The sequence below is a fragment of the Dendrobates tinctorius genome, unplaced genomic scaffold (assembly GCF_039654945.1).
Source record: "Dendrobates tinctorius isolate UK_male_01 unplaced genomic scaffold, ASM3965494v1 ptg000164l, whole genome shotgun sequence".
NCBI classification, from domain to species: domain Eukaryota; kingdom Metazoa; phylum Chordata; class Amphibia; order Anura; family Dendrobatidae; genus Dendrobates; species Dendrobates tinctorius.
The window spans coordinates 2,367,372-2,389,743 of NW_027361831.1; the positions used below are offsets into that span (position 1 = coordinate 2,367,372).

General features: G+C 43.8%; 1 protein-coding gene across 1 annotated transcript in view; it reads right to left on the bottom strand.

Annotated features, from left to right (window-relative positions):
• Positions 1–19,232: 19,232 nt before the first annotated feature.
• The window catches only part of LOC141052986 (uncharacterized), a 225,982-nt gene continuing 222,842 nt past the window's right edge, over positions 19,233–22,372 (bottom strand). The window contains 1 exon segment of the mRNA XM_073550311.1: positions 19,233–21,442. Within this exon segment, the coding sequence (XP_073406412.1) occupies positions 20,787–21,442 (656 nt within the window). The 3' untranslated portion in view covers positions 19,233–20,786.

Sequence of the window (22,372 nt, forward strand, 5' to 3'; positions counted from 1 at the left end):
GGCAAGTTTTTTACCTCAGTATTTGTAGGCCACAACCAGGAGTGGGTGATAAATACAGAAGTGGTGACGTGTTTCTATTACACTGTTCCTCTGACTGTCCCACTCCTGGTTTTGGCTTACAAATACTGAGGTAGAAAACTCCCCAAATACTCACTGTGTGCATGTGGCCTTATCTGTACAGGTACAAATACGCTGCGGCCAATATACAGCCATGTACACACGGTGTGTCAGCACACTGCGAATAATGAACATATGACCGCTACTATTACTATACCCGTATAACACATGAGGGACTTGGGTAATATTTTTGGGGTGATAAAGCCGTCCGACCACCACAAGCTGTGCCCAATGTGGAAGGTCCTGGACCCCAGTGACTCACCTCTCTGTGCATACCAAGGCCTGATATTGGCAGGAGAAGAGATAGGAGCCATGTCTGACTGTGATTATCACCAGTCTGGGATAAGCTGGGTGGGTAAAGGTGCACAGCCCCGGGGGGCCACACCCGCAGTGTATTAACACAAGAGCTCCAAACAAGGACCCACAAACCTCTAGAGGTAAAGTGATATGTAGGTGCCCATACACACTGTGCTCAGTAACAGATAGAAACACAGAAAAACACTAAAAAAAAAAATGAAGAAAAGCCGTGTGTGAGGTGGATGGAGAGGAGCAATTTGTTTGTGAAGTGGATGGGGCAGAACCGTGTGTGTGCAAGGAGACCATGGAGGAGCCATTCATGAACTGAGTGGAGCCGTGTGTGTACAAGATGGATGGGATGGAGCCATGTGTGGACAGGGTGGAGCATTGTTAGTGTGATGTGGATAAGGCAGAGTCATGTGTGTATGAGGTGATAAGATAGAGCCATGTATGAATGATTTGGATGGGGCAAAGCCAATTGTGTATGAGCTTGTAGGGCAGTGTGTGCGGGGTGGCACCATGTGAATACTGGGCAAGGTTTTATGTTTATTTTATCCTCTCTCTGACAAGAGACTTTCTTTGACTGGGACAAATTCCCTTTATTGATTTGAGTAAGTATAACCTGGAAAGGGGGGAGGAGAAGCAGCACTATCTATGTGTAGTAAATGTGATGAAAATTTATCAAAGGATCACATCCTGGAAGATTTGTATGTATATTGTATGTATATTGGAGAAATTACTGTTCTTAGTTGGATATTTTAATTTTTCTAGACAAACAGTAAATTGTTATGATGTTCATCAATTGAGTTATATATACATGTATTTTTGTCCACTCTGAATGTTAATTACCCACCACATGAATACATAAGAGGATAACAATGATCGGATCCTCTTCTTGGGAAACTCCACTTATGTGAAATAGGAGCAGGTATAAGTAGGTTATATGGGGCATTATTTTGTAGATGCCTGATGAAGGCTTATCTAGCCGAAACGCGCTGTTTAATCTTGTGTAACTATTGTACTTTTTAAATAAAATACTTTAACACGGCCCACGTTGGTATATAAGACTCCATGATGATTATATTTCGCTATTCCTTGTATCTGGAGACCTCAAACAACCATCGGAAGCCCCTCTCTGGATCATCACTTACTCTCTTTATTGATGTGACGCAGAGATTTCTGGTCTCATAATAAAACCTTTTCTCTGCTAGTTCCATAGATTGTAAGTGTGGCGCCCCTGAGGCTCAGTCACCACAGAGGTACTGCACCTTCTGCTAAGGTGTAGTGCCCCTCCATCCAGGTAAGGTGGGAACGCCTTTCCAGACTCCAACACCCGCACCCCACACAACAGGGTAGTTCTGCACAACCACAAGCGGCTTTGTACTTAGAGAGTAGCAGAGCACCTTTGTGGTTCCCTGCTTGGAACACTGGACGTGCTGGGAGGTGGGTGGAGTTAAGAAACATAAAAGAGTGGGAAACTGTAGGATGACAGGTCAGTCTGACAGAAGGTCAGGCGGGTAGGAGCTCCCTTGGGCGGGAGTGAGGATCCCTGGAAGAAGGGATGGAGGAAGGAGTGCTGCAGCTGTCTCAGTGACCTGATCCAGCTGGCACGGGAAAGTAAAGCAGGTGGAAAGACGTAGAACTGAACCCTAAGCTTCCATAACAAAGAGAGATTAGTACGGAACAAAGGAGTAGAGAGAACAGAGAGGACGTGGGTTGGAAGAGGAACCCTGCCTATAGGTTCTCAGCGCAAGGCCAGGGCCGGGCCCCGAGGTTGTATGGACACTTATGGTTCTGCAGCAGACACCGGTGGAGTAGTTGGCTGTAAATGCACTACTCCCATCTAAGACTTGGGGAACAACAGCAACTGGATAGAGAGCTGGGACTCAGGAGAATGGAGTCCCCGAAGCAGGCTACAGCTGTCTGCCGTACAAGTAGAGTTCTTGGGAACATCAGTCAGGAGGAATTCCAGTGTAAGGCCAGTTTCACATTTGCATTTAGGGCCGCAGCGTCGGCCTGCGCACGGCCACCGCTAATCCCCGCCCCTGCCACGTCTACGCCGGTAGCTCCGCCTCCGGCCGCATGACACTGCATGCGTCATGCGTCCACTATCTTTATCACTGAGGATGCAGGCTGTGCGCAGTATGCGTTTGGCGGTGCCTGCGTCCTTTTGACGGTGCGCCGAGCGCAACTAAATTGCAACAGGTTGCGTTTGGCTCTGGTCGGCGCACCGTCAAAAGGACGCAGGTGCCGCCAAAATGCATACTGCGCACGGCCTGTGTCCTCAGTGATAAAGATAGGAAAATCTGCAGATAAACCACTGGTATTTTGACCTGTGGATTTACCTGCGGATTTTCCCGAATCCAAGCGGACAAATCTGGGTCGCCCTCGCACACCCAGGGCAGCGGGGGTACTCGGTACCGGGCCGGTGTCAAGGCGGGAATGAGTCACAGCAGCGGTGACCCGGTCCGTGGCCCTGGGCGCCCAATATCAATGGCGGTGATGTTAATGGTGTTAAAGTTTATTAGAATAGTTTGTGACACCACCCGTGGTGTTTGGCAAGTAAGATATTGAGCCAACGCTGCATGCAGATAATAATAATAATAATAAATTTTATTTTTATAGCGCCGACATATTCCGCAGCACTTTACATTTCAGAGGGGATTTGTACAGACAATAGACATTACAGCATAACAATAATCACATACAGTAGATTACACGTACAGTAGATCTGCTGGGACTGATGGTGTGGTGCAGCCGAGATGGTATAGCTCCCCACAGGTGGAGCTGTAGTCCCAGGGCAGTGTAGGTGCAGTGGATGAGGAGAGCGCAGAATGGTATGGATGCTGGTACCCTGGTGTAGTGGTGCAGGAATAACTGGAGGACACCAGGGCATGCGGTTCCAAAGCTTTACTCACTGTTTGCAGTTCACTCAACTGCCTGCCTCCGTACTGTGTTCTCCAGGTCAGGGCTCCAGCCAACCTCCAGGCAGGATAGGATTCTCCCTTCCACACTCCGCCAACATGTACCTTACTGAACGACTCCTCCAATGCGCCTTTAGGTGCGAAGCATTCCAGTACTTAGTTACCCTGGAATGCCTCTCTCTAGGTGTTCCTAGTCTTTACTTGTATGACAGACAGCTGTAGCCTGCTTCGGGGACTCCACTCTGCGTCCCGGCTCTCTATTCAGTTGCTGTTTTGTTCCAAGTCTATGATGGGAGCAAGGCGTTAGCGGCTCACTACTCCAGTGTCTGTTGCCGGACATAAAGATCCAATCAACCTCGGGGACCGGGCCCCGGCCTTTGCGCTCTCTGGACTGGAAGGGTTCTCTCTCTTTCTCAACCTGCTTCCCACCGTCCTTCTATTCTCCTTCGTTCCGATCTGTTCTCTCTCTCTTATGGAAGGTTAGGTTATCAATCTTATCAGTCTCTTTCTCTGGTCTTTCTCCTGCCAGCAGCCCAGATCACTGGGACCTGCTGCAGCACGTCCCTCAGACACCCATCTTCTCTCTTCTCTCTCCTCCAACCAACTAACTCACTACTTTCACTCTTCCCACTCTTTTGTATCATCTCTCTCCACCCGCCTCCCAGCACATCTCGTGTTACGAAGCAGGGTTCCACGAAGGGTGCTCTGCTAACCCCCAGCATGAAGCTGTTAGGTGGCCCCACTGAACTATCCTGTGTGTGGAATGCAGGTGTGGAGCGTGGTCAGGAGTTCCCACCTTACCTGGATGATGGGGCACTACACCTTAGGAGAAGGTGCAGTATCTCTGTGGCGACTGAAGCCTCAGGGGCACCACATACCCCCCGTTAAACACAGCACGTCCTCGGGCTGTAAGACAACAAAAGTACAATACAGGAACACACAAAATTTTTTAAATGCTATTCAATATTACTTATCTAATCTTCCTAATGTAGGAGGCACATTTCTTAAACGTTCCAAACAGGTTAACTTCCTATCTTAGTATCAAAAATTTACTTAAGTGCAATTCTTAATTCAAAGTGCTATACTCAACACATTTTCTTTATTACATTTTCTATCAATTATTCTTTTTCTTTCTTTCTTCTACTGGATGCAAGACACTGACCATCTACTCTTGGCCTGTCACCTGTCACTTTCAATTCTGTATTCTTTATTCAATTCTCACATTCTATCTAAAAACTTTTCTAATTCTCTGTATAAAACATGCTATAAAAGACATTTACTTTTCATAAGACACAACATTATCAAATATGTTATCATAAAACATTCAAAATTCTTGTAAGGTGCTGAACACTGCTCCCAGCCGGGATTTCTTGCAGTGTCCCTTGAGGTAGACATCATTCTTCGAAAAGTGTCCATGCAAAAACATTATCTTCGCAAAGAGTCTCTTTCTATGTAAAACCAAGAAAGGGCACCTAAAGAGGTGCAACTATTTACAATAAAAGTTTTTGGATCAATCAGCGTCTATGATCTCCACAGTTCCATTTGTAGAAACGGGCAACAAAAGTGCTACTGGAAAAACATGATAGCAAAAAGGCACAACTGGTGCAACAAAAACCCTCCTGAGTAACGAGATTTAGTAAATGTAAATTTTCAATTGTGGTCCCCTCCTGGGGTTCTGGAAGCTGAACTGAAATTGTTCTCATCCTGATTCTCGTTCCTTGCTATGGGGTCTTGTCTGGTACGAGGTCTAGCTCCTAAGGCTTCTGCAGTGTGTTGGTGCTGATGAGCAACTGCCTGGGGATTTGGCCGTAAAGGGATCGGGAGATCACCATCCCAAAATGATCCAGACCCCCCTCTGGTCTGTAGATGTCGGATCGGTCATGCCGACTCCAACCGTACTCTCACCAGCATGGTCCTCCTCCTCCCCATCAACCCATTAGGAAGGCCGGGGTAAATACCTGGGAGTTCCCGACAGTGCGGTCTCTGCTCCGGGGCAGGTGGTGTGGCAGCGGATGCTGCCCGGTGAGACATCGGGGATAGCGGTGGAGCCAATAGCAGCGTCAGCAGCTCCGGTTCTGTGGGGGTGGCTGGCGGGACCTGCGCAGCCGCGCCAGGCCCGAGCAGGGGCTCCTCTTCCTCTGCTTCAGCTCCCTGGGCTGTGTACAACTCCTCCGGTATCAGCGGCAAAGAAGGAACAGAGTACACTGCTGGTGGCATGGCAGCAGCTCCAAGCTCCGTGGGGTCTGCCAAGAAAAGATCCAGTGCAGCAGCGGCGGGTACCGGTGTCGCGGGTACTGCAGGTGTGGGCCCTTCCTGAGCGCGCTGCAGGTCTAATGTCCATAGCGCTTCTCGCCTCAGTCGCAGGCGGTGTGTCAGCTGGATAATCTCGTTCTCCAGCTGTTGGGGATTCATCCTTGAGATCGGGTCGGAGCCTTCAGCCATGGCGCCAGGGAGATTCAGTTCCCAGCGCTCCGCAGGCCTCCTTCCCTTGCTCTCCAAAATGGCGTTCTGGCGTTCTTCCTCTTGCTCCGCTCTTCTGCTCGCCACTGGCTTACTCTGCCCCTCCTTCCGGGGGCGGCGTCTTCTTCCCGCGCCTCCATACCAAGCCAGTATACGAACCCATCGGGGGGTGGGCCATGCATCGGTCACATAGTAATTGAGGCAGGGATGGCCCAAGACTCTTCGCGGTCTTTTCTTAGGACCTCCCATCTCCCCACGCCCTTCTTCTCCACACCTGCAGCCATTTCTAATGTCCATTTTACAGTCTATTAAATTTGGTCTTCTGCACATTTTCAAAAGTTGTAAATCCAAGGCACACAGAACCCAATGGCATCGGGTCTCATCATCCTGTTCGTGACACCAAAATTGGGTCGCCCTCGCATACCCAGGGCAGTGGGGGTACTCGGTACCGGGCCGGTGTCAAGGCGGGAATGTGTCACAGCAGTGGTGGAAACTGAAAACCACAGTGCACATGGTGCGGAATTTTCCGCACGGATTTGCTGCGGTTTCAAAACCGCAGCATGTCAATTCTTTGTGAGGATTTTGCAGCGGTTTAGCACCTGATCCATGACAGGTGTCAAACCGCAGAAAATCTGCAGATAAACCACTGGTATTTTGACCTGTGGATTTACCTGCGGATTTTCCCAAATCAAGCGGACAAATCTGGGTCGCCCTCGCACACCCAGGGCAGCGGGGGTACTCGGTACCGGGCCGGTGTCAAGGCGGGAATGAGTCACAGCAGCGGTGACCCGGTCCGTGGCCCTGGGCGCCCAATATCAATGGCGGTGATGTTAATGGTGTTAAAGTTTATTAGAATAGTTTGTGACGCCACCCGTGGTGTTTGGTAAGTAAGATATTCAGCCAACGCTGCATGCAGATCTGCTGGGACTGATGGTGTGGTGCAGCCGAGATGGTATAGCTCCCCACAGGTGGAGCTGTAGTCCCAGGGCAGTGTAGGTGCAGTGGATGAGGAGAGGCGCAGAATGGTATGGATGCTGGTACCCTGGTGTAGTGGTGCGGGAATAACTGGAGGACACCAGGGCATGCGGTTCCAAAGCTTTACTTACTGTTTGCAGTTCACTCAACTGCCTGCCTCCGTACTGTGTTCTCCAGGTCAGGGCTCCAGCCAACCTCCAGGCAGGATAGGATTCTCCCTTCCACACTCCACCAACATGTACCTTACTGAACGACTCCTCCAATGCGCCTTTAGGTGCGAAGCACTCCAGTACTTAGTTACCCTGGAATGCCTCTCTCTAGGTGTTCCTAGTCTTTACTTGTATGACAGACAGCTGTAGCCTGCTTCGGAGACTCCACTCTGCGTCCCGGCTCTCTATTCAGTTGCTGTTGTGTCCCAAGTCTATGATGGGAGCAAGGCGTTAGCGGCTCACTACTCCGGTGTCTGTTGCCGGACATAAAGATCCAATCAACCTCGGGGACCGGGCCCCGGCCTTTGCGCTCTCTGGACTGGAAGGGTTCTCTCTCTTTCTCAACCTGCTTCCCACCATCCTTCTATTCTCCTTCGTTCCGATCTGTTCTCTCTCTCTTATGGAAGGTTAGGTTATCAATCTTATCAGTCTCTTTCTCTGGTCTTTCTCCTGCCAGCAGCCCAGATCACTGGGACCTGCTGCAGCACGTCCCTCAGACACCCATCTTCTCTCTCCTCCAACCAACTAACTCACTACTTTCACTCTTCCCACTCTTTTGTATCATCTCTCTCCACCCGCCTCCCAGCACATCTCGTGTTACGAAGCAGGGTTCCATGAGGGGTGCTCTGCTAATCCCCAGCATGAAGCTGTTAGGTGGCCCCACTGAACTATCCTGTGTGTGAAATGCAGGTGTGGAGCGTGGTCAGGAGTTCCCACCTTACCTGGATGGTGGGGCACTACACCTTAGGAGAAGGTGCAGTATCTCTGTGGCGACTGAAGCCTCAGGGGCGCCACAAATCCGCAGCATATAAAACTACGTGTGCACATAGCCTAAGCATATCTGACCGTTGGGTGTCTAGCTGTATGGGGAAGTACATATTGCCTGCGTTTATGCCTTGAAGAACAAGTGGTATTGTAATGTGAACTGTGACTTGCCTAAGTAATGCCGATAATGTGTGTTCTTTGACTATAGGGACAGCAAGAGTTATTGATTGCTATTAGCCCACAGTGGGAAGGGGCTAAGCTCAAGGAACAAATGACAGTTCCTGTCAGGAAGGCCGAAAGATCTAAGGTCTAATATGAGCAGTGCTACATGATGTGGATGTTCATAATGAGAGAGGAGACATGGGATAGTGAGATCCTGAGCAGTGAAGCAAAACAGTGTGATTGATTAGACATGGGTCCTGGATAAGGACACCCATCAGTGCGGTCTAGGGTTTGTAACTCAGAAATGTAACGGGCCTAAATGGGACACAGCAGGTGAGATGAGAAGAGATAAGCACCGGCCATATTGACAAAGTAGCTTTCCTAATGGGAAAAGGATGCGGAACCATGGGTTGAGCATAGACTCTTACAATCTGGTCTGTAATACTGAACTGGGCTGTGGTGAAGTGAAGGGGAATGGTAGAAATAGAGAATAAATGAGCAAAGAAGAAGGAATTGAAACTGTGTGGAAAATGCTCTGTATTGTGAAGAAAACGTTAAACATGTTGCGTACCCAATGTCTATGGTACAGTATATATTGCCTACCAAGGTCCTGTTCAGTAAAATGTTTATTTTTGAATTATGATCTCCTTCATTGAACTGTCAAACATCTGGTCCTGGCAAATCATTATCATTTGTTACATGTGGCCGGCGCGGGCGTACACAGCACAAGACCACTCACCGAGCCAGGCCCCCTCTTTCATATAATGATCCGGGGTGCAAGAAACTAGTAACATGCCAATGTCTACTGCCCTGCACCACGTGTAAAATGAAAGAAGCTTGTTAATGTGTGTAGGAAGCGACTGCAGTTATTTATACCAAAGGGTGTAAAACCAAATATTAAGTTGAGGGTGCCAACAATTTTGTCCAGCCCATTTTGGGGGTTTTGTGTGAATTTATGTCCAAATTGCCTTTTTTTCCTCTGAATTTTTGTTGTTTGTTCCAATATACACAATAGGAGAATAACACGTGTATAACAAAACATGTCGTTGCAATAATTTTTTGGGGAAAACACTTCATTTTCTAGAACAACTGCAATGGTGCCAACACTTTTGATCACAGCTGCATGTTGAAATGTCTGATTTTCTGTGTACTGAATCTTTTTTAGTAGAATTGTTGCTATGTCCTAGACACTATATTAAAGTTACGTGATTTATTACATGCAGTTGATTTTGCCTTTGAGTTATGTTCTAACGTCAGGTGTTGATTCTGTCACACTAAGGTGCGACCCGTCTTAATTGTCTGTGGCCGAATTGTAGCTTTGGCACAAGGTATACGTATACTCGAGAAAAGAATACACAAGACAAGAGGGTATCGTGTCAGTATGATTCTTCTCTGTCTTTAATCAAACGTGTACAGCTTTTATAACAGAATTTGAGCTACATCATCAGTTACATCATGGACATATTTCCAGTTACTATTTGCTTTTCTCAGGTCGCTACACAATCATTATGTACATTTCTGGGTTACCGTTTACTGCTCCCTCATTGCTAAACAATACTTATATACACAAGTATTGTTTTCTAGCTTGGCTTACCCTGGTCCACCCAGTTTATTCAATATTTGGTGAAGCTTAGGTGAATGATACCATACAGAAACAACTCTAAGAAAATATAAGAAAATATAAGAAAATCAGAAGTATCTTAAAGCAACATGATCCCAATATCCAGCAAAGCGTCCATATAGTGATACAGTTTTGATTCTTGTATATATTCATGTGCCATATATTCTTCCCTTAACAGTCCCTCCTTTGGAGATATGCAAAATCAAAATCCTAATCTCGTCGAACCTATCGATCTGTCCTCCCGGCCTACCTATCTCAACAATGCTGGAACCTAACTAACTAATCTTCACCGTATATACGAGACGACCCATCTCTAGTAGATGGACCCCCTCCTAACGGACTTTGCACAGGAGGAAGTCAGATCCTGGACTTTCCCTCATTGGCTTGCTTCAAGCAGGCATATTCCGCAGGTGGTGCTTGCATGTTTTCATTGGGACATCTTTCATACAGGGGATCTTCAAAATCGGCATGCATGGTCATCACTGTGGTTTCCATAGTTTTCATCATCATTTTCTTAAGGCATGGCACTATGCAGCATAGAATTAAAGAAAATATGATCAAAGGACATAAAATAACTTTTGCAAACTTAATGGGTCAATAATTGCCTTTATGGCATCCCCAGTGTATTTTATAAACCGTTGTTGATTATTGTATAAATAGTTTATCCGCATTGCATTCTTATTTACGGGGATGGTGGGTTGAAACACAACTATTGTCTCGTTCTTGACTCTGAATTTGTCAAGTGCTCCCTGTGTGCCCCCACTGGTATCTATGCTTCTTAGCCAAAATTTACCTTTTGTGTCACCATTTTCCCTCCCAAGTTTAGTACTTGAGCCTAGTACATATAACCCTTGCTCATACTCTGAAGGGTTGTCAATAGTAAGGTACAGAACTATGCATCCCTCCTTGGGGCAGTGAGTGGCAGTGACAGGGAGTATTGAATCTGGAAGGCCACTCTGACCCTTAAAATGGGCTTTGGACAGGGTCATGCGACTTAATAGGCTTATTCCCCATTTGTCCCTTCGCTGTAGGGCCTGGGCTGGTTGATGTCTCCAGTCACTTTCACCAGTGTGCCACCCAACAAGAGACTAATCCTCCCAGTTTGAACCTTCCCCTATTTCAGCAGTAGTGACACAGATGAATTGTGTATTAAACCTGATATGAAACTGTGCCATGGGGCCTGGACATTCTTATTGTGAGACAGTAGTCAAATTGATATGTTACTCTTGGGGTGGAGACATTATACCAGAAAGTCAGTATGCCCTTCTCATGAGTGACTACCCCTTGGTGACTGACTACCCCTTGAGCTAGGAAAAAGGATAAGTGCCAGATGGATGAAGAGTGGCAGCCGCTACTGGACTCTGGATCCGGCATCTCCTTGCAGTGGGAAGCGAGGACCCATGGACTGCTGCGATAGTTGACAGGACTTGGAACAGGCTGTCATCTCTAGGTTCAAGGGTACGTCTGTTGAACCTCTTGGTGATGAGGACTCAGTCACCGGGCAGGATCTGGTGGGCTCCTATGTCCTCAGGATCTGGGATGGATGAAAAGACTCGAAAATGCATTTTAGTCACATGTTTTTAAACTTAGTCTACATATAGGCAATTATACTTGTGCGTGTATGTGACCCAAGGGAAAGACTAAACTCTTATGCTATGACCCCTGTTTCCTGTATAGCATCAAGTATGTAGAGTTTTGTTCGAGGCCTTAAATTTTCCTTGTTCATCCTCAGGCGTATTTCATCCTGTATAACTTCATCTTAGGTCCATTTCTTCTTTTCTTCCTTGGATACTTGTTTCTGGAGTGTTATTCCTTTTCCTCTGTTTCCGTGTCAACCGGTATTACTGCTGCTTCTTTTGCTGTTACTTCAGCTAGTCTGTTGCCCACTGCTTCCCTTGAAGTGTCTCCAGTGTGTGTGCTTTTACTTTTACCACCGCAACTCTTCCTGGCATCAACAAGGACTCCATTAATTCTTAATTCTTGTATGGCTTTGTGGTGTCAGACTGGCGTTCCGTTAGCCGTGATGAAGCCTCTTTCCCTCCAGATTGATCTTGACAGCTTCATGTTGAGTGGACCTCTCGTATGCTTCTGTCAAGGCCCGCAGTCCTGCCTTTGGATGTAGGCAGTGGTTTTGCTGGCAGCAAGTTACTTCTGTGGCTACTGCTATACCAGTGTGCGAACGGCCTTCTTGGTCTGCATACCTTGGTCTATCCACAAAGAGCATCAGGTCAGGATCTTCCAGGTGTTCTCTTGCCTCATGACAGCAAGACAATCGCGTTCAGCCATTTCAGAGTCGACTACCTCTTCCACTAATGTGTCAGAGATGTGGTTTTCATCCTCCATCTTCCTCCCCCCTTTGGCAGAGGTAGAAGAGTAGCTGGATTATGGACAGCACATCTGGAGATGGTGACGTTGTCCGGGAGCAGAGTAGGGCATTGCAGGCAGAAATATCAGAAGCTTTATCCAGCACAGGTGGGTTGCAAACACGGTTCTCATGCAGGTTTGGACTTCACGAGTCACTTGGTCAGGTTTTGGAGAGTAGAAGCCAGGAGGGCATTGTCTTCCTCCGTGAAGCTGTGTTAGGACTCCATTTACATGGTCAGGCTTCTTCATGACAAACAGACAAAACAGTTCAGTATAGCGTGGCAGTCCTAGAGCTGTGAAAATGTGATTGCAATTTAGCATATAAAACACACCGATACCTTCTTTGGTTAACCTTAAAATAGTTATAAAAAAGGTTGCATGTGTAGAAGAGCAGTATTGTCTTGGCTGTCTTCAGTCAGGGTCGGAGGTCATCCATATGTATTGTAAAAAAAAAAAAAGAGTGGCTGTGGGATGTATCCTCTTCCAGGGCTCCAGGACCGTGGTCATGGCTCGGGTGAACATAGAGAGGCTATACTGTGCCCCTTGAGGCATCATAGTCCAAATATATTGCTGGCCCTCGTGTGAAAACAAGCAGGTACTGGCTTGCAGCATGTAGAAATAAACTGAAGAAAGCATTGGCCAGGTCAATCACCGTGAACCATAGAAAAATAAATAGAATTGATAAAAACAAAACAGTGTGTGGGTTTGGTACCATAGATGTGTTCAGTACTATAACTTCATTGACAGCACATAAGTCATGTATTATCCATAACTTCATAGAAATAATTGCAAATTATGAAATGGAGGGTGAAATAGGATGAATATTGCAATTTCCTTGGCAGCAGGGCTACTGGCTTCGGCCCCACCTTTACAAACTGGATTTTCAGCCTGCCAATATTGAATCTGGAATCAGTGCCATTAGTTCAACGCCCACATGATCTACAGATGTGTCCTGTAAAAAAAAAAAAAAGAAAAGACTACATACTTCTTCAGCAAGTAGATCAATGTCCCTGATCAATCTTCTGATTGCATCGGGACCCACCAGGAATTTGAGAGGAGTATCCTCAACCTCTGTCTGGGTGAGAGATGTTGTTTCTCTATTGTATTTTTGTGGGGGGGGGCTGCAAGAGTATTTCAAATCTGAGATCCAGAAACTTTTTGTTACATTGGTGGAAGAAATTATCCACAGGTTCTCCTTTTCCCTGCATATTTCCAGGAGTCCTTGTGTGGAGTAGATTGTGTACAAAAGAATGAGCTTTGAGGCTTAAAAGATGATGATGATAATTATGTCCCCTCACCATATAACGATAAATACTGTAGATTATCAGTCTGAGCTATTTATTTCCTGTCTCCTCCGGTTCTGTTTACTTATATACCTCCATGTCATATTCATCTTTTTCTTCATTATTCTTTTCATAAACTACATTAATTAATAAAACTATAATGGATGCTGGACAGGATGTAGCACAAGACGTGCCGTCTATATAAATAGTTGGAAAGAAGGTACGGCTCTTTGGGTTGGTCATCTGACAGTCAGAACAAGTCTCACGATATTCTGCATTCTGCGTTTGACAGCTGGCACACGTCCAGTCATCGGGAATGTATATAGAAGTATAAATGAATGTAATGCAGATATTGCAACTGACACATCTTCCTGTGTAAATATTTGTTTTGCACAAAATTCAGCAATCTTGTTATATTCCTCTCCTCATGCCTTTTTTCCTAACTTCCTCTGCCTTCTTATAAAATGCTTCAGGGTCCTGTAACACCTCATAATACCTGAGGCTGGGACGCTGCTCTCCACTCATTAACACATTCTTCTATCCCTTCTTATCTAATGCTCCTCCCCTCGTGATCAGAGGGTTTCTTAACGTACATTTTCTTTCTCACTCCACTATGGGTCATATCTGTCTTATAGATATTGACTGACTGCTCCCACCCATTCTATCATCTGAATTCTGAGTATATCTGAAAAACATATGTATGTGGGCGTCTTGAAACAAATTCTCACGGGGTTATGAACAGTTGGATATGTGACTGTAAAAGCTGTATGTACTCCTTATGTCCGAGTAAAGGGGTCTTCAGTGAACATAGTGATGTCTAGCTATCTTGAACACAGTAATATAGGGAATTAACCAACAACTAACACCAGAGTATTTCACAAATCTTGTGTATCCAGAAACTGCGTAGTATAAAAATACCTTATAAATTGTTAAAATTTCTGTTTCCTCAAAACTTTCGCTCTAAAATATTTCAAAGAAAACCATCTCATAGAGAAATGTAGTGACATTAGTAAAACAATAACTAAAAAGTAACAATAGACCTCGGATCTCACAGAGATATCTGTACAAATCAAGCAATTACCATTCAAGTAATTCTCTTTCTACCTGAACCAACTAACCTTATAATTATAGTATGCAGAACAAAACCAGTTTATCCAATTCTCTAATTTCACAACATATATATGTATACACACATAGAATGCATTCAAAAATTTTAACCACATGCTAGTACGCCTCCTGCAAATTATACACACTACAAAAGACAAAAGACAATGAATTTAAAACTGGTACTGACATCAAATACTGCGAATCCTTGACACCAAAACAATTCGCAATTTACCTATCCATATGCCAGCCTGATTTGTAGAGGTGAAAAATCTACACCTGGGCAAACCATACTTTTCAGGGAGAGAGCAATCACTCAGTCACATCAACACGGTAATTGAAATTACCCTTCCACCCATATAACTTATGAACCTATGCTGCAGCTAAAACACCATCATCTTAGCCAGATGATGTCCGGTGGGAAACCCGCAAGAAGTCACCAACCACTTAGAGGTTGGAAAATCACTGAGAGTAATCAAGCCCCTACTCCCACTTGCCCACTGGGAGAGACACAGTTCAGACTTCTGCGATCATCGGTCAAGCCGAGAGCAGGACCGGAACCAGAGTGACAGTGAATTTGCTCAGTACGTCTCCCTATCTATATTTTTTTCCTTTTCAGGCTGGCTGAGGTAACAATCACGTATGCAAACAACCAAAACAGCAAAGCAGAGAGGCAAAGCAGATAAGGCAGACAATTAAACTTTTAGATTACCGTAATTATAAATATGCTTGAAGGGTTACTGTGTGTATATTATAAAACAACTTATTACACTCTATATTTTATATCCTCCGGACCGAATACAGATAATGTAGCGTGATTGTTAAACACTTTGCATTCAGGAAATGCAGCTGAAATAGCAGTCTAACCAGTATGGCAGTATATTCAATATGAGAGCTGCGGACAGGCGTGTCACAACAATGCATCAATACTTCAAACATAAAAAAAACTATTATGAATGTATTCCTTATCCCTTTCACTGTTCTTTTGTTACCAAGGCAACTAGGGCTGGGCTTTTTGTCACTTTAGGTATAGTAAATAGTGGTAATCACTTCTAGATAGGTGGTTGATATTTCAGCAGAGGGGGAAAAATTAGTAATCACCTCTTTCCTTAAAAATGTATATACCGTGTCATTCACGTCACCGGGCCCAGTTTATACCGTGGGCGTATGGCCGGACGTGAGCACCTATATGTATATATCTGATATATATATATATATAACTTCTTCGACCGTCTAAGGTCGGAACCAGGGTGATAACTCAGTGGAAACAGCCCCTTTGCACTCTGCTCTGTATGCTTCTAGTAGCCCTAGTGCAGTATGAAATAGTTTTTATCAGATACTAGATGGATTCTAGATACACCCTCCGAATTGGTTAGACCGGATAATACACACAGACAATTAAGGAATTATATACCTGACCAGGTCCGTAGGCTCAGGACTTTCAAACGTGGTCAGTTTAAGGGTTCAGAGAAGACAGCCAACTATCTCCTCCCAGCCGGACGTGAATACAGAAGGTTAGGTAAGATGATATATTTTCTCACCAGGTCTCGAGCTGCAGTCTCGTCCCGCTGGAAAGACGTCCGTCCTGGGGGGAGATTTTGTTGCGGCTGTGATCATCTGGTATCGTCCTGAGCCCCACGTTGGGCGCCAACTGTTGATTCTGTCACACTAAGGTGCGACCCGTCTTAATTGTCTGTGGCCGAATTGTAGCTTTGGCACAAGGTATACGTATACTCGAGAAAAGAATACACAAGACAAGAGGGTATCGTGTCAGTATGATTCTTCTCTGTCTTTAATCAAACGTGTACAGCTTTTATAACAGAATTTGAGCTACATCATCAGTTACATCATGGACATATTTCCAGTTACTATTTGCTTTTCTCAGGTCGCTACACAATCATTATGTACACTTCTGGGTTACCGTTTACTGCTCCCACATTGCTAAACAATACTTATATACACAAGTATTGTTTTCTAGCTTGGCTTACCCTGGTCCACCCAGTTTATTCAATATTTGGTGAAGCTTAGGTGAATGATACCATACAGAAACAACTCTAAGAAAATATAAGAAAATATAAGAAAATCAGAAGTATCTTAAAGCAACATGATCCCAATATCCAGCAAAGCGTCCATATAGTGATACAGTTTTGATTCTTGTATATATTCATGTGCCATATATTCTTCCCTTAACACAGGTACTAAAGTAATCATGGAACTACAGATTAATGTCCTGATAGGTGTCGCAAAACAATAACTTACAAGAATACTGGATCCTTGCAAATTTCCATATCTGTCCATTGTATTGGCTTTCTTTCTCGAACATTGTCAGATCACTTCTCATCGTGGTCCTAAGTTTCCCAGATATAAGGGTTATTATGATACTTAAACTTTGGAAACTGAACCTTATTTGGTTAAAGCCGATTGATAGTGGGGGAGCAATAGGGATTCCACTTTCTTAATGCTTTCGGATGCACGAGGGGACGGCCTAGATGCATGGAGTATCAGAAACAATAAAAGAAGATTTTAGGGGATCCCTTAAAGAGTATAAGTAAGACAAATGTGAGCCCTTAGATAATCGATTACACCAGACACTGAGGGAGGCTTAAGACAGATTTGTTTAAGACCCTTTAGAAAGAACCTAGGACAGTTTACACAGAGCACAAACTAAACACCGGATGGTCATGGTCGATAGACAGTAATTCTTCTTTAAACATTTTGAAGAGGAAAATGTGCCTAGTCTCCAACAAGGAGTTGTACATACTGTATTAGCTCAACTAATACTGTATATGATTCACCTTCCATACTGAAAATACACTGCTTAAAAAAATAAACACTAAAATACCACATCCTAGATATCTCTGAATGAAATATTCCGGTTGCAAATTTTTATTCATTGCATAGTGGAATGTGTTCAGAACAATGAAACATAACAATTTTCAATGTAAATCAAAATGAATATCCCAAGGAGGTCTGGATTTGGAATGATACTCAAAATCAAAGTGGAAAATCAAATTACAGGCTGATCCAACTTCAGTGGAAATGCCTCATGAAAAGGAAAAAATGTGCCGTATTGTGTATGACCTCCCTACTGTACAATGCCTGGGCATGCTCCTGATGAGGCAGCGGATGGTATCCTGAGGGATCTCCTCCTAGCCCTGGACTAAAGCATCCGCCAACTCCTGGACAGTCTATGGTGCAATGTGACATTGTTGGATGGAGCGAGACATGATGTCCCACACGTCTGGGGAACGGGAGGGTCAGTCCATAGCTTCAATGCCTTCGTCTTGCAGAAACTGCTAACACACTCCAGCCACATGGGGTCTGAGGCTCTCATCTCTGTACCCAATGGCAGTCAGGCTACTTCTGGCGAGTACATGGAGGGCTGTGCGGCCTTCCAAAGAAATGCCACCCCACACCATTACTAACCTACTGCCAAACCGGTCATGCTTAAGGATGTTGCAGGTAGCAGATCGCTCTCCACATCATCTCCAGACTCTGTCACATGTGCTCAGTGTGAACCTGCTTTCATTTGTGAAGAGCACAGGGCACCAGTGGCGAATTTGCCAATCCTGGAGTTCTGTGGCAAATGCCAAGCATCCTGCATGGTGTTGGGCTATGAGCACAACCCCCATCTGTGGATATCGGCCTCTCAGGCCATCCTCATGGAATTTCTAACCATTTGTGCAGACACGTGCACATTTGTGGCCTGCTGGAGGTAATTTTGCAGGGCTCTGGCAGTGCTCCTCCTCTTCCTCCTTGCATAAAGGCTAAGGTACCGGTCCTGCTGCTGGGTTGTTGCCCTCTTACGGCTCCCTCCACATCTCCTTGTGTACTGGCCTGTCTCCTGGTAGCGCCTCCAGCCTCTGGACACTACGATGACAAACACAGTAAACCTTCTTGACACAGCTTGCAGTGATATGCCATCCTGGATGAGATGCACTACCTGGGCTACTTGTGTGGGTTGTAGAGTACGTCTCATGCTACCATGAGTGTGAAAGCACAACTAACAGTCAAAAGTGACCAAAACATCAGCCAGAATGCATTGGTACTGAGATGTGGTCTGTGGTCCCCACCTGCAGAACCACTCCTTTTTTGAGGGTGTCTTGATAATTGCCAGTAGTTTCCATCTATCGTCTATTCCATTTGCACAACAGCATGTGAAATTTATTGTCAATCAGTGTTGCTTCCTAAGTGGACAGTTTGATTTCACAGAAGTTTGATTTACTTAGAGTTATACTCAGTTGTTTAAGTGTTCCCTTTATTTTTTTGAGCAATGTATACTCCTACACTATCGCAAACAATGAATGAGATCATGTCATTTCTCCATCAGGCCAATCTGGCAACACCACCTACGGAATCAAACGACTTTCCTAAAAGCTTCTCTAATCTTGGAAACATTGTAACTATAGGATGTACGACCACTGAAAAGCCTCCTTGGGTGGATGGCCTTCCAAGGAAAATATACAAAAGAAATAAAGATTTTGTCACCCTTTAGTGGAAGTGTTTAATAAATATACGGTTAGGGGATCTTTGCCACCATCAGTGCAGTACACCATTGTTGTTGTCTTGCCAAAGCCTGGTAATGATGCCTTCTTACTAGATTCATACTGGCCTGTCTCTCTTTAGACAGTTTATGTCTAAATATTGGGAAAAGTACTGGATGTCTAAATATTGGGAAAAGTACTGGCCAATAGATTGGATATAGTATTATCCACTATCATACATCAGTAGAAAACCATATTTATGTCTGATAATTCCACCTCCATAAATATTAGGCATCTCTTAAGCAATCAGTTAATTACAGAGGAGGAACCATATTCTCATTGGATGCAGCTGACAGTGTTGAGTTACCCAACCTAGAGTTGTAAATATACCATAATCAGAAGGTTTGGTCTGAGACCCCAAGCTTTGTTTGTTAGGGTATGTAAAAGAAATGACACTACACACACGGTAAAACTGCGGAAGGACGTTTATTGTTTCTTACACATAAATTGATAACATTTAGATAGATTCAGATTAATCCTCTTACAAAACATGATTAACAAAGTCATTACTTCAGGACTGTATGAGAAAGGGATTTATTCTACAAGAAATGATAGAGCCAAGAATGAGAGATTCCAGGCCCCCGTTGCTGGATACTCCGGGCCTGGCCTCCAGCATATAATACCGGGAAAGGGGTCATAGTCTCCGGAGCTTCTCTGCTCGGTATAATAAGACTCACTGATCTTATTCATATAAAGAGCGATTGAGAATAATAGAAACTGCCTGAATATGAGGACCTTGTCTGGTCTATATGTCCTTGTACAGAGAATTATGGAGATAGCGGTATACCTCTGTATAACATATGATGCTGCTGTAGCCCTAATATTTCAGTACAGGGGGTCTCTTTATAGATAATTGAATGCTAGCATTCCAGATCGGGAGAAATGGAGAAAGGAAAGGTATGGAGGGTGTTTTATTGAAATTTCTCTTTAAAATTTGAAATAAAAATATCCGATTAAAAGAAAAAAATATTCCCAGCATTTTGTTTTTTAAAATAGACCAATAAGGATACCAAATAAGTATTTAAAATAAAAGGCTGCTTTATCTCTAGAAGAGGGGGATTGCCAATTCCAAATTCCTTTGTGTTTTTCATAGCTATAATTGCAGTAGCGAGCTTTTCAGTTGTTTTCCCCTGTACAAAGTACATTTTAATCAAGAGAACTTGGAGTAATAAAGTTCCACAATTGGATATGTTAAAAAAAAATATATTCCTGTGCTGAGATAATCGTATAAATGTGCCCCTGCTGTGTACTGTGTAATGGCTGTGTCTGACCATGGAGAAAAGGGTCTTAACAGATCACAGCTCATGGGCAGGTGAGGAAGTAAAAGAGTATACAGGCAGGACAGTGTGGCATCACAGATTCTGTGAGGTAAAACATTTCAACTCCAGTTAAAATATTTTACCTCACAGGAAGAATCAGCTGTGATCCCGTCCTGTCCTGTCTGCATCCACTTGTTTTTTCCCCTGCCCAGGACATGTGGTATGTTCAGAACATGTCCCTGTACGGTCAGACACAGCTATTACACAGTACGGGGCACATTTCTAAGGTTCTCTCCGCACAGGAGCAATCTTTTAACACATCCAGTAGTGAAACTTCTTTTTATTCCAAGATTTATTGATTAGAATGTACTTTGTTAATGGGAAAAAAAACTTTATAGAAAAAGGGAGATTTAAAAAAAAAAAAAAAAACATCCAATTTGTTACTGAATAATTGCAATAGCAAGATAATATCATCCTGGATATCTTATGTCATAATGAGGGAACAGGAAAAAGTAAATGGGAGAATGAAGTGGGATCAATTAAACAAAATCTTATACTATTTTTTGCTAAAATATAGCGTATAGAATTTTACAAATGTTCATCTAATGTTGGATCAAATTTGGCTAATAAAACGGGTCCCAAGTGTAGGATTAAGTATGCAACATCCATCATAAGTTATGATTATGCTGTATTGGGGTATACTCAGAATGGAACACTCTCACCTGGGTGAGTTCTCACATGTCTTACAAGACTTAATTTAGAGCTAAAACATTTCCCACATTCTGAGCATGAATATGGCTTCTCCCCTGTGTGAATTCTCATGTGTCTAACAAGAATTGATTTCTGGCTAAAATATTTCCCACAATCTGAGCATGAATATGGCTTCTCCCCTGTGTGAATTCTCTGGTGTACAACAAGATGCGATTTCTGGCTAAAACATTTCCCACATGCTGAACATGAATATGGCTTCTCCCCTGTGTGAATTCTCTGGTGTCTAACCAGATGGGATTTAAGCATAAAATATTTCTCACATTCTAAACATGAATATGGCTTCTCTCCTGAGTGAATTCTCTGGTGTATAACAAGATTTGTTTTCCTGCTAAAATATTTCCCACAATCTGAGCATGAATATGGCTTCTCCCCTGTGTGAATTCTCTGGTGCCCAGCAAGAATTGATTTATGGCTAAAATATTTCCCACAATCTGAGCATGAATATGGCTTCTCCACTGTGTGAGTTCTCTCATGTCTAACAAGAATTGATTTATGGCTAAAATATTTCCCACATTCTGAGCAGGAATATGGCTTCTCCCCTGTGTGAATTCTTTCATGTGCAACAAGACGTGATTTATACTTAAAAACTTTCCCACATTCTGTGCATGAATATGGCTTCTTTATTGTGTGAGTGCTCTCCTGTCTAACAAAAGTTGATTTCGGTTTAAAATATTTCCCGTGTTCCGAGCAGGAATATGACTTTTCCCCTTTGTGAATTTTCTCATGTACAGTAAGATGTGACTCAGATGCTAAACGTTTCTCAAATTCTGAACATGAATATGGTTTTTCCAGTGTGTGAGTTCTCATCTGTTTCACATGATTTGTTTTGCTGTTAAAATATTTCCGTGATGAATCAGAAGATGGGATCTGTTTTAAAGGATCAGATGATATATCTTCACTGCGAGAAGATGAAGGTCTATCTGAAAAATTATCTTTATCTTCTTTTGTATCTTTTGTGTTACAAAGGTCATCCGATTTAGATAAAGAAGATGTCAGATGTCCCTCTGATCTCCTGCTACAGTCATCTGCTAAAAATGAAAACAAAATATTTTTGAATAAAACATTGTTATAATTTTACATTTGTACATGAAAGGTTGATAGCAATATCTCAATTCAAATTATTCAGTAAGACAATAGCAGATCACAATTAAACAGTAGACCTTAAGGGTCCTGTTACACATAGTGATGCTCCAGCGATCCCGACAACGATATGACCTGGTAAGGATAGCTGGTACGTCACTAAATGGTCGCTAGTAAACTGTCAAACAAGCAGATCTACTCAACAATGCAGCAACGATACGGCGATCGTTGGGACCTTGTCACACAGCAGCTATTCTGACGACTCACACCTGCATCCCTGAGTTCTTAACCATATTAAGGATAAAAAACCCATTAGAATAACTAGAGCAATTCTGTAACATATACTAGTAAACAATAATATGTAATGAGTTTATACATGGATTAGTATGGACAATCGCAAAAAACATGAACATTAGCACAAGAAAAACAAGCGATCA